Genomic DNA, 12,583 nt, shown 5'->3' with positions numbered 1-12,583 from the left:
AGCTCCCTCTTACTGACATTTAGATTAAAGCCTAAAACAATATTTGTGGTAATCCAACCTACACCATTTGGAGCCCTGAAACTCAAGTCATTAATTAGGCTTAAACTCTTAAGTACTGGTTTATTATTTCCATTCATGAGAAACAACAGCTCTTTCTCCTCCTGGCTGCACCTGGGGTCCTGCCCACCAGCCTAGAGAAAGACGTAGGGCTGATGTATTGTTAAAGACATCTGGCATCTAAGATCCCCTTCAGCCCTTGGAAACCTCTGAAGATCTAAAAGTAGTATTTGAGAGCAGACTCTCTCAAAGGCACTCAGGCTAGGAATCTCAGGAAGTAGAGCTTGAAGTCAATAGCAAGTGTCCTAGACGCCAACCTTTCTTTCTGCATGGAGAATCCTGCAACTCATGGCCAGCTTATTGTCTAATGCATGCACCTCAGTTCCAAGGGGGCAAGAACAGAAAGTGGCAACCTTGATCCATTCTTTTTACCCCAACAGTTATGAGCCACTGTACACCTATGCCTTGTGTATCTCTAAAACCCTGCACAAAGTATATTAATTCATAAATATCTGATATTAAATGTATCCAAAATAATCATGGTCCTCAACCAAATACAGGCAGACACAAATATGTAACGCTGACTACCAAGAGCAGAGAGTCTACTCAACTTACTATCTTGCCTTATGGCTCCTTTCTAACACAGCGCACTATGGACCAAAATTCCACAATAGGGCCAAACCTGGTTAGTCATCTTATTTTAGTAAAGCACAACAGCAATGCTGGTTGATTATCTGATTGTCAAATACCATTTCTCTCAGGACTCCTCGTAGAAATGGCTGATCTTAGAGCTAGGACAGGAAACATACAGGGTGAATGTGGGACATCTTATTGTGCCAGAAAGTAAGTTTTCAAATATTAACAGGGTCATGACTGTCGCTCCCCGTCTTCGTGGAGGAACGACACAGGACCCTGCGCTGTTCTTTTGTCTGCTCGGCCCTCCCCGGGTTTGCTGCTGGTTCTTCCCGGGTTGGCTACCGTCCCTTCCACCTCCGTGGAAGGGCGGTTCCCCCTGGCCACTTTCCCCACTTCCGCAGGGGAGTGGCACACCGCCGGCCGGCTCTCTCAGGGGCTGCACAGGTGTTCCCTCAGATGTTCCCCTTAGATGTTCCTGGTGCATGTTGTCTCTCTCCTCCTTTATAGTCCTCTTCCGCCAATCCCAACTCGGCTGCCCACACGCCGAGTACGCTGCTCTCCTCCAATCAGGAGCAGGATCAGCTCCTGGAGGTCATCACTCAAGTTGGCAAGAGGCAGCTGTGTAGAAGCTGTTTTCTCCTCTCCCAGCGCCATATTGTGGGAGAGCAGATGCATAGAATAAGTCTTAATTCCAGTAACTTAGTCCAGTCCGGGCTGCTCCCCACAATGACAAAGTGACACAGAAGCTATCCTGAAGGGGTTTCTGGGAGTCATTCTGGAAGAATCTGAGCTTTTTTTGATATTATTTAAGTTTGCACCGGGGGCAGGGACATGGCACAAGAGTTAAGATGCTACTTGGGATGCCTGCACGCCCATCAGAGTGCCTGGGTTTGAGTCCCCACACCACTTCTGATCCAGCTTCTGCTAATATGCATGCTGGGAGTCAGCAGGCAATGGCTCGAGTACTTGGGTCCTTATCACCTCTCTGGGAGACCCAGATGAAGTTCCAGTTCCTGACTCTGGCCTGGCCCAGCCCTGGCTATTGCAGGCATTTGTGGAGTGAACCAGTGGACAGAAGACTTCTCTTTTTCTCTCTGCTTTTCAAATCAATAAGAAATAAAACTTTTTAAAAATGACTGCCCCAGACTGAAACACTGTATGTGTGTGTATTTATGAGTTCATACTTAAAAATTTCATCAGTCAAAAAAATTTTAGTCACCATTAAAAATTTCTGAGGGGCCAGCACCACAGCTCAATAGGTGAATCCTCCGCCTGCGGTGCCAGCACACTGGGTTCTAGTCCCGGTTGGAGCACTGGATTCTATCCTGGTTGCTCCTCTTCCAGTCCAGCTCTCTGCTGTGGCCCGGGAGTGCAGTGGAGGATGGCCCAGGTCCTTGGGCCCTGCACCCATATGGGAGAAGCACCTGGCTCCTGGCTTCAGATCTGCACAGTGCGCCAGCCATAGTGGCCATTTTGGGGGGTAAACCAATGGAAAGGAGGACCTTTCTTTCTGTCCGTCTCTCTCTCTCTCTCTCTTTCACTAACTCTGCCTGTCAAAAAAAAAAAAAAAAAAAAGAAATGATGTATGATGTGGATCTTTCCCATTTACTTAGCCTTTCAGAGTTTTTTTTTTCTCACCAAATAATAATAGTAGTACCTACTTCATATGATTTTTGTGAGCATTGGAAAAAATAATAGCTTTTAGGATCCCAGTAAATTATAAAGCACATATGCATGCCAAGTATGGCTGCTATTACATGTGGACACTTTCCCAGAGAAAAAGATCTCTGAGAAGTCACAGATGCTGACCTTCTGGAATCATGTGATTTTAGACCCTGAGGAGCGATTTGACATCCTCAGCGTCTGGTCCAAGTTGCTTCCTCTCCTAAGGGGTTAATGTAGATTCTCTATTCTGATGTGATTTGCCATTTTCCCATTGAAATCTATCCTGGGTTATAATTACTTTAGTTCCACACTTGCCAGCATATGCTCTGTAGGCCCAGCTAATGATCCATGCTGCATGTCCATAGTCTCCCTGGGGTCTCCTGCATAACAAGGTCCCTGGAGCTTATTATCTCTAGAAGAAATCTTGGACCTTCTCAATGAACCATTAGAGGGATGATGCCAAGCCAATGGTGACTTGTTATCTAGCCTTCTGAGTTTAAGCAAGAGGCTCCCATAGGATCCCTGAATAATCAAGTAAGGAAGCACAGAATACATACTGTCCTTGTAGGGAATGTAACACTTGCAATCCATATGAAGAATCAAAGACCTAAGAGATGCTCAAAGAACCAAAGGATCCCAAGTGACTATCGTTTGATGACTTTGGTCTCAAATACTGGATGAAAGTACTGAGGGTGCAGAATATCCGGAACAAGTTGTCCAGGAATTAGTAATTTTGTTTTCCCATAACAACCCTAAGAGAGATTTCACATCCCTAACTTCTGGACCTGAACATAGTGTGTAACTAGCAGAGGGCTGGTGCTGTGGTGTAGCAGGTAAAGCCACCACCTGCAGTGCCAGCACCCCATGTGGGTGCCAGTTCAAGTCCTGGCTGCTCCACTTCCCATCCAGCTCTCTGCTATGGCCTGGGAAAGCAGTAGAAGATGGCCCAAGTCCTTGGGCCCCCGCACCCACGTAGGAGACTTGGAGGAAGCTCTTGACTCCTAGCTCTGCATCAGCACAGCTCCTTGCTTTGTGGTCAACTGGGGAATGAACCAGCAGATGGAAGACCTCTCTTTTTCTGCCTCTCTCTCTCTCTCTCTCTGTGTAACTCTGACTTTCAAATGAATGAATAACTCTTTAAAAAAGAAACAGAGTGAGTCAGCAGTCTAGAAGTGTCTGCCCATTAATAAACTTCTTGGAAGTCCGTCCTCTTGACTATATGACTATCATGACAGCTCCCATACTATTTCTTGATCCTATCCCCATCTTAGCTTCTATGGATTGTTGTGGTTGGCACTTAGCCCAAACCGAAGCTCTTCTCTAGAATTTTTCAAACTATAAATAAATAACAACTCTTTTCAAAGGTCTTAAGAGCAATCGGCATTGTGGCATAGCAGGAAAGCTACCACCTGCAACACTGGCATCTCATACGGCACCTGTTTGTGTCCTGGCTGCTCCACTTCTGTTCCAGCTCCCTGCTAATGGCCTAGGGAGAGCAGTGGAAGATGGTCCAGGTTCCTGGACCCCTGCTACTCATGTGGTAGACCTGGAAGAAGCTCCTGGGCCCTGGCTTTAGCTTGACCCAACCCTGACCATTGCAGTCATCTGGGGAGTGAACCAGCAGGTAGAAGATCTTTTTCTCTCTCTGCTTCTTCCTCTGTCTCTGTAACTCTGACTTTCAAATAAATACATAAAAAAGTCTTAAGATGAAAAAAATCTAAGAAATGACAAAGGGCTATGTTTTTCACCAAGTAGAGAAAACCAGTTTTCAGGGAAAGAAAACCCGTATATAGAAACAGAGACATAAAATGACTCTTGGTGTTTGAGCCCCTGACTTTCCTAAGGTCAAGCTGCACCTTAATGTTCCTATGGTTTGAATGATCAATACATTCTTGAATTGGCAAGATACTTAGTTTGGGATTCTGTCACAACCAAGTGGGTCTTGGTTAATACAATATTGTCCCTCCCAGTTTCATGTAGGACAGACAATAAACCTTTCTATTTGCCTCTGGAATACCTCTTAACTTGTTGGACTCTGTAATCATCATTTTCCTTCACAGTCTCCACATCATTGCCAAAGCAATCATCCTAAAACAACCTTTTTTTATAAACTATTTCTTGGTTCCCATATCTTCTTCCCTCCCACGACCAGTGTCTGTCTAATCAACTACTCTTTCCATACATTTGTTCATGTGTTCACAACACATGTAACACTTCCGTGCACTAGTTTCTTTACCTCTCTCTCTCTATTCAGAATGTCTTCCACGTCTTATTCATCTATATCCCAATTCCTAGTTATTGGCCTGAAATAGTATGGGTGTCCAATGAGACTTTACTACACTTCACTGCGGATGCAGTAGGAGGGTACATGGATTAAAGATCAGCAAGGGTTGCTCATCTCAGCAGAAGCCACTATGGATAGCATCAATGACCGTACACCAGATTTTGTTTCCTGATTCCAGGACAGTACATCAGCCCTCTGAAATATCCTCCAGCCCCAGAAAGACAGTAAGATAAAGGGGCAGAGTCAGAGAGATGAATGAGTTTAAACTTTGAACTGGCCAAATTTAATTACTAAAGTGATGGAGTCTCCCCAGTAATGGCAACATCAAGTGTCTGTTCTTAAGCAAAACAGATTCAAGAGTGAAAGTAACAGTATTGTTACAGAGAAATGAACTATATTTCTCGTTTACTTGAGTATGTAACTGTATATTTCATGCTCACTAGAAATGATTTTTAAGTTTTTCTGCTTATTAAAATAAAGCAATACATGTTTAAGGTAGGAAATATCTATACTTTTGGAAAATATAGGAAGTAAAATGAAAGTCATTCATAAACCAGCTAGCAACACTGTTTTCAAGATGATCTTCAAATTGACCTATCAGGACAGCTTCCTAGTAGTGGCCAGAACTTAATAAGTATTCAATAAAATCAGAAGTTTGGAGAATTTCTCATAATCTTCTCTAATCAATCAGTTAGGGATTCAAATATCATTCCTTTGGCTACACTACGTTGGCAGGTTTGCAGGCCAGATCCAGTTATGCCACAATAATCAAGCATCGAGCGTGCCAATGTCCTGGACTACTCAATAATCATGTCAAGAGTCTCTGATAGGAGACTCTGAGCAGTATGGATCTCAATATCATCAGCTCTCTGAACGAGAATAATCCGCTAATGTGCTGGGGCTTAACTGTTGTTTGGCACTGAACCAATGAGAGGAGGTTGCTCCTGCATTTCCTTTCTCCCCTCCCAGCTGTGTCTTATAAACTGCTGTCCCTTTAACCACAGGTTGTCCACGGAAACGAAAACTCTCCTCCCAGGAGATTATGATCCTTCCAACTGCACACCAGAGACTCAGGGCTGCAACAGCATAGATACCACCAAAAGGAGAGAAGGAAGGAATTGATCTTTTGGTAGATGTGGTCAAGTCTTTGTAAGGAGCTGAAGGCCTTTCTGGATCCAAAATACCTTTTTTTTTGGTAAGCTAAATGCATGTGGTGATGTGGGGGATGAAAAGTTGAGAAAGTGTATGTAAATCTGTAGCAAGGCAGTAAGAAAAGAGGCACATTGTCTTGCCATAATTGGGTAACTGTAGTCCCAATCCCAGATAACTGTTGCTTTGACTGAAAAAGACTGTTCTTTTAAATTTATGAAGGTTGGCAGAAATATAGCAAAAATCTGGGACAGAATTTTCTTGCATTGGCTGTAGAGACAACAAAGAGAGGCCTGGAATTTCCGCTGCTTGATAGATGAACGGTCTTTGGCAAATTACCTATCAGAGCAAGAGTTCCTTTATATGTAAAATAATAAATCATGTATATGTAAAATAAAATACCTGACTCTTAGGACTGATAGAGAATTAAACAAGATATTACACAGAAATACTTAACATGAGCGTATACCAATTGCTCGATAAATTTTTTCGCTGTGAAGGTTTCCCTCAACACTCTGGAAACCATTTAGACTTTAAAAATCACTTAGTTCAACTCGCTGACTTTTACAGATATTTTATAGAGATAGCCTGTTAAACATATTTATACACAAATTTCTACAAAGATAATGTTTTGAGCTAAAATAATCAGTGACCCTTAGATTTAATCATGGAGTCATATAAACCTCCCAGAGGAACCCAAGTCAGGGAATGGCTCTGTTCAAAGCAAAATGGTGGCCCTTCAAAGTCCTGCGCTCTCCTAGAAGGTCTACCTGCACCAAATGCATTCTGAAAATCAAAGGCAGGCTAAAGGGACAGAAAAGAAGGAGTGCTAATGGGAAAAACTTTTTTTTTAAGTTTAACTGTAAAATCCTACTTGATATCTTGATTTGTTCTTTATTGCTAATTGATCAGGTTTGCATATGCAAGATATATTAGATCTATTTTACTCTGTGCCCACAAACAAAAAATGCTAAAATGCATTTTCAGATCAGTTCTGTTTGCAATATGCAGTTTTAGATTTGTTGGTATGTTCATTTGAAGATTTTTTCAGATTTTAAAAGTTTATCCATGGAAGTACAGGAAATAAGAACAATTTATGACAAATTGTTTTTCAGGTTGGAGGAAGAGATCTGCATTAAAAAGTATCCACTAAATTCTCTGACCTAACCTCATTAGGAGGGAAGAATGGCCCAGGCACCCCATGTCTTGGAATTCTTTCCAGATCACTGTTAATCTAAAACCAAAAACATTCAAAATGGTGGAAGTGAGGGCTGCAATGCTTCAGAATGCTGGATGCTGAGGCCAGCTCCAAGAGCAGGGAGCAGAGTGACCAGGCTTTAAAAGAGGCAGAAATGAGAAAAATATAAGTGGCTCCAATCCATATTTAATATGAATGTAACATTTATTTCTATTATAATCAATATTAATATAAATATAGTATTTAAAAATCCTAGTTTTTTGGTATGTCAAGCAACTAAAACCTACTGTCAACAGTTTTGAGGTTTAATTTTAATATACAGCATTTATTGAGTCCTAGCTGCATTTTATAAGTGATTGTGTCAAGAATTCACTCAAACCGCACAACTAGCCAGTGAAGAAGTTATTATCATTCCACTGAGTAGATGGAAATGAGATTCGGAGAAGTCAAGCAACTTGGGGAAGGTCATCCAGAGAAACAAATGTGGGTGCAAGTATATGTGTGTGTAAATGTGAGTATGTGTGTTTGCAAGCGTGTGTTTTAGAAGAGGTCTCACTTTTGGCAGAAAAATGAGCATGGCCTCATTCTGCTGCTCCTTTCCCCAGTTTTCCTCTCTTTTCTACCTTGACATAACAGAGAGTTTAAAAACCAACAGTATTGCCAGAAATAATTCTTTCTGGGCTACAGTAAATTGTGTTGGCACCAAATGTACCTCTCACTTGTCCGATGTCACTGAGTAGTAAAGAGGGCTTGGTAACAACAATGAAGGGAGGGGACATCTTGCATCCTTTGTTCTTTGTTTATTTATTATCGCTGCAGACCCAGGCACACTTTGCACCTGCAGGTTTTTTCACTTCATGCAGATCAACTACACAGGACTAAAGGGCAAAAGGGTGAGAGTGTTCACCATCAACAGGAAAGGTTTCCTGTTGATGTACAGGAAAGTACAGGCAGTATGAAGGAAACTGAACAGCAGAAAGACTGAGTAAGCAAACTCTGAAGTCAGCCTGTGAATGTTCAAATCTTGTCTCTGCCACCATGAGCTGGATGACCTTGGGCAAATTCTTAAGTCTACATGAGCCTCAGGGTCTTCATCTGCAAAATGGAGATAATAGTAGCACCAGCCTCACAAGCTTGCCATATTTGAATAATAAAAGACATCAGGAGTGCCAAGTGCCTGGCTTACCTTAAGAAATAATAAACACTAGCTTTTATTCTCTATGAGCCATGTTTAGTATGAAGGATGTGATACACAGCCTCTACCACAACTACTAGATAAATCAGGGAGACAGGGCATATATATTAAAAATGATAGAGGTAGGCCGGCGCCGTGGCTCAATAGGCTAATCCTCCACCTTGCGGCGCCGGCACACCGGGTTCTAGTCCCAGTTGGGGCGCCGGATTCTGTCCCGGTTGCCCCTCTTCCAGGCCAGCTCTCTGCTATGGCCAGGGAGTGCAGTGGAGGATGGCCCAGGTGCTTGGGCCCTGCACCCCATGGGAGACCAGGAAAAGCACCTGGATCCTGGCTCCTGCCATCGGATCAGCCCGGTGCGCCGGCTGCAGCGGCGGCCATTGGAGGGTGAACCAACGGCAAAAGGAAGACCTTTCTCTCTCTGTCTCTCTCTCTCACTGTCCACTCTGCCTGTCAAAAATAAAAAAATAAAATAAAATAAAATAAAATGATAGAGGTAGGTATTTGACATAGCATTCAAGACACCAGCATCTCATACAGGAGTGCCCAGGTTTGAGACCTGCCTCCAGCACCTGACTCCAGCTTCCCGCTAATGTAGATCCTGGGAGGCAGCGACAATAGCTCAGGTAATTGGGGTCACCCATGTGGAAGATCTTGATCGAGTTTCTGGCTCTCAGCTTTGGCTTGGCCCAGTCTGGCCACTGCAGGCATTTAGGGAGTTATTCAGCAGATGAAATATCTATGTGTTACTATGCCCCTTAAATTAATTAATTAATTAAAATCCAGAAAAGAATGGTAATTAATAAAACCAGGCAGACATGTGTTACATGAGTAGTATAAATGGATGTTATGGAATTTTTTTTTTTACAGATAGAGTGAGAGTGAGAGAGAGAGAGAGAGAGAGAGAGAGAAAGGTCTTCCTTCCATTGGTTCACCCCCCAAATGGCCGCCACAGCTCAACTACGCCGATCCAAAGCCAGGAGCCAGGTCCCCCTTCCTGGTCTCCCACGCAGGTGCAGGCGCCCAAGCACTTGGGCCATCCTCCACTGCCCTCCCGGACCACAGCAGAGACTGGGACTGGAAGAGGAACAACCTGGACTAGAACCCAGCACCCATATGGGATACCAGTGCCTCAGGCACAGGATTAACCAAGTGAGCCATGGAGCTGGCCCCATGGAAGTTTTTTAAAAAAGAAGTAATCACAGAACTAAAAGAAAGAAATTAGATTACAATGGAGTCCAGAAATAGCAGGTAGCTTTCCCAATGCCACAAAGATAGTTTTGAAACAGCTGAGTAAAACCCAGGTCTCCTAATTCATACTGTAGTATTGTTTCATGAAACCATGTCACAGAAGAAGTACTAATAAAAATAATCTCAACAATAGCTGTAGTGAACACTTTGAAGGCATATTTTATTTTGTTTACAGATTAGGCATTTTAAACTCATTGTATTATTTGTCTTTATTTTCAATATGTATCTTAAAATTCACATATAGTTACTGTGTATATTTATGGGGTACGTGGTTTATCTCATTAAATCCTCACAAAAACCCTAGGAGGGAGGTACCATATATTCTGCATTTTGTAGATGATTGAGGAATAGGAAGATAAGTAATTTACCTAAAGTCTTACAGCCAGAAAGTCTCTTAGCCAGGACATAAATCAAGGTTTCTAAGCAATAATTATGGAAGATTGACGGGGAAGGAGAGAAGGGCAGCCAAACGCAAGGGGAATGGCAGGCCTGATCTTAGTGGTAGAAGTAGATGCTCATGAACAGTGAGTGGGCTGCTGTTACTGCAAGAGGAAATTCCTACAGAAGATTCGGCAGATACACTTGGAACAGAGTGTGAAGCAGACAGGAGGCCCTGAACGCCAATCCAGGCAGCAAATATTCTATTTGTCTATTGTTCAGTTGGGGTGAAGGTGGGAAGGTGGGAACAAGAGACAGGAGCTTGACATTTCTACAGCTGTAGTGTTTTTAAAAAACTAATTCAGGAGTCGGTGCTGTGGCATAGCAGGTAAAGCCATTGCCTGGGAGTCCAGCATCCCATTTGGCCACCAGTTCAGGTCCCAGCTGCTCCACTTCTGATCCAGCTCCCTGCTAATATGCCTGGAAAGCAGCAGAGGATAGCCCAAGTCCTTGGGCCTCTGCACTCACGTGGGAGCCGGGAAGAAGCTCCTGGCTTTGGATTGGCCCAGCTCTGGCTGTTGTGGCCATTTGGGGAGTGAACCAGTGGAAGGAAGATCTCTCACTCTGTCTCTCCTTCTCTCTCTGTAACTCTGCCTTTCAAATAAATAAATATTAAAAAAAAAAAGACTAATCCAGTCACAGCCAAAATCAAATGGCAGAGTCCAGTGGCAGAGATTAATTAGTGGCTAACAGCAACAGCTCAAAAAAAAGGATGGGGTATTTTGGGGGTGTTCTTCAACTTGCCAGGGGCATGCAGCCACAGGTCTACTCCCCAATCTCTGAAGGACACTTTCCATTCATCTCTCTCCACAGGTGGTGGTACTTCCACACCATATTGGTAACCAGTGTCCTCTGGGAATCATGAAGACTTGGTTGACGTTCAGATTCATCTGGCTTGCCAAGCCATCTGGCCGGCACTTTCACAGAGATCATCAGCGTTGGGCATCTCTGACACTTGCTGACTTTGAAGCCATAAATCGCTGTGACAGGTCGTTGCCTAAGAACTTTAACTTTGCTGGGGATGTGCTGGACCAGTGGTCCCAAAAGGAGAAGGTAGAGGATGATGGGCTTCCACTGGGTGCCTGGTGTCTACTTATCACTCATTCTTCCGCTTCATTGGTCTGTGGTCTCCTTGTCAATCTCAATACAATTCTTCTTTTCATCTCTCTTGGTTTCCTTTGTTTTCCACTTGCCCTCCTCTCTTGCCATAGATCCTAGAACCTCAACTATATTTGACTGTCTTACTTTGGGGTCTCCTTGGTGCCCCTCACATTGTGGTTATTCAGAATTAGGCCTTTTCCCTCTTTTTTTCTCTTTCTTTTGGGTTCAGGTTGGTGATAAAATGGTTTATCCAAAAAGTAGTAATCTGAGTTTTGGTTTTTTAGTTATTGTTGGAGTATTTAGAAGAAATACTAATTTTATTGACTTTGGTCTTCTCTCTTCTTTTTTTGGTTAGTTGGGCCAATAGTGTGTCAATTTTGTTTATTTTTTAAAAAAACCAGCTCTTCATTTTGCTAATCTTTAGTATTTGGGGGGGGGGTTTCAATTTCATTGAGTTCTCTAATTTTTTCTTTTCTCCTACTAGTTTTGGGTTTGGTTTGCTGATGTTTTTCTAGATCCTTGAGATGCATTAATAGCTCATTTATTTGGTGCCTTTCCTTTTTTTTTTTTTTTTTTTTTTTTTTTTTTGGACAGGCAGGGTTAGACAGTGAGAGAGAGACAGACAGAGAGAAAGGACTTCCTTCTGTTGGTTCACACCCCAAATGACCGCTACAGCCAGGAGCCAGGTGCTTCCTCCTGGTCTCCCATGCAGGTGCAGGGCCCAGGCACTTGGACCATCCTCCACTGCCCTCCCAGGCCACAGCAGAGAGCTGGACTGGAAGAAGAGCAACTGGGACAGAACCAGCGCACCAACCAGGACTAGAACCCCATGTGCCGGTGCTGCAGGCAGAGGATTAGCCTAATGAGCCATGGCACCGACCTTTTCCAATTTCTTGATGTAGGCACCAACTGCTATTAACTTTCTTATTAACACTGCTTTTGCTGTATCCCATAAGTTTTGATATGTTGATATGTCATCTCCATTTGTTTCCAGAAATTTTTTGTTTTCTCTTTTGATTTCTTCTGTGACCCACTGTTCATTCAGGAGTAAGTTGTTCAGTCTCCATGTGTTTGCATATGTTGTAGAGATTCCTGAGTTGCTGATTTCCAGCTTCATTCCACTGTAGTCTGAGAAGATGCATGGTATGAATTTGATTATTTTGAATTTCTGAGACTTGCTTTATGGCCTAGCATGTGGTCAATCCTAGAGAAAGTTCCATGCACTGCTGAGAAGAATGTGTATTCTGCAATATAGGATGAAAAGTTCTGTAGATATCTTTTAGGTCCATTTGGTCTATAGTGTCAATTAACTCTGCTGTTTCCTTGCTGATTTTCTGTCTGGTTACTGTCCATTGATGAAAGTGGGATATTGAAATCCCCCATTAATATTATATTTCAGTCTATGTCTCCCTTTAGGTCCCTTAACTTTTCTTTTAAATAGCCAGGTGTCCTGTAACCAGGTGCATATATGTTTATAATACTTACATCTTTCTGTTGAATTGATCCTTTAATCATTACATACTGCCATTCTTTGTCTCTTTTAACAGTTTTTGTGTTAAAGTCTATTTGTCTGATATTAGGATGGCTACACCAGCTCTTTTTGGTTTCTGTT

General features: G+C 42.8%; 1 protein-coding gene across 1 annotated transcript in view; it reads left to right on the top strand.

Annotated features, from left to right (window-relative positions):
- Window positions 1–10,696: 10,696 nt before the first annotated feature.
- The window catches only part of ACSM4 (acyl-CoA synthetase medium chain family member 4), a 30,620-nt gene continuing 28,733 nt past the window's right edge, over window positions 10,697–12,583 (top strand). Inside the window, exon 1 of the mRNA XM_002711831.5 lies at window positions 10,697–10,923. Coding sequence (XP_002711877.2) covers window positions 10,732–10,923 — 192 coding nt within the window. The 5' untranslated portion in view covers window positions 10,697–10,731. The remainder of the gene's footprint in view (window positions 10,924–12,583) is intronic.

The sequence above is a fragment of the Oryctolagus cuniculus genome, chromosome 19 (assembly GCF_964237555.1).
Source record: "Oryctolagus cuniculus chromosome 19, mOryCun1.1, whole genome shotgun sequence".
NCBI lineage: Eukaryota > Metazoa > Chordata > Mammalia > Lagomorpha > Leporidae > Oryctolagus > Oryctolagus cuniculus.
Note: the sequence above shows the minus strand (reverse complement) of the source record. Positions and strands in the feature narration are given on the sequence as shown.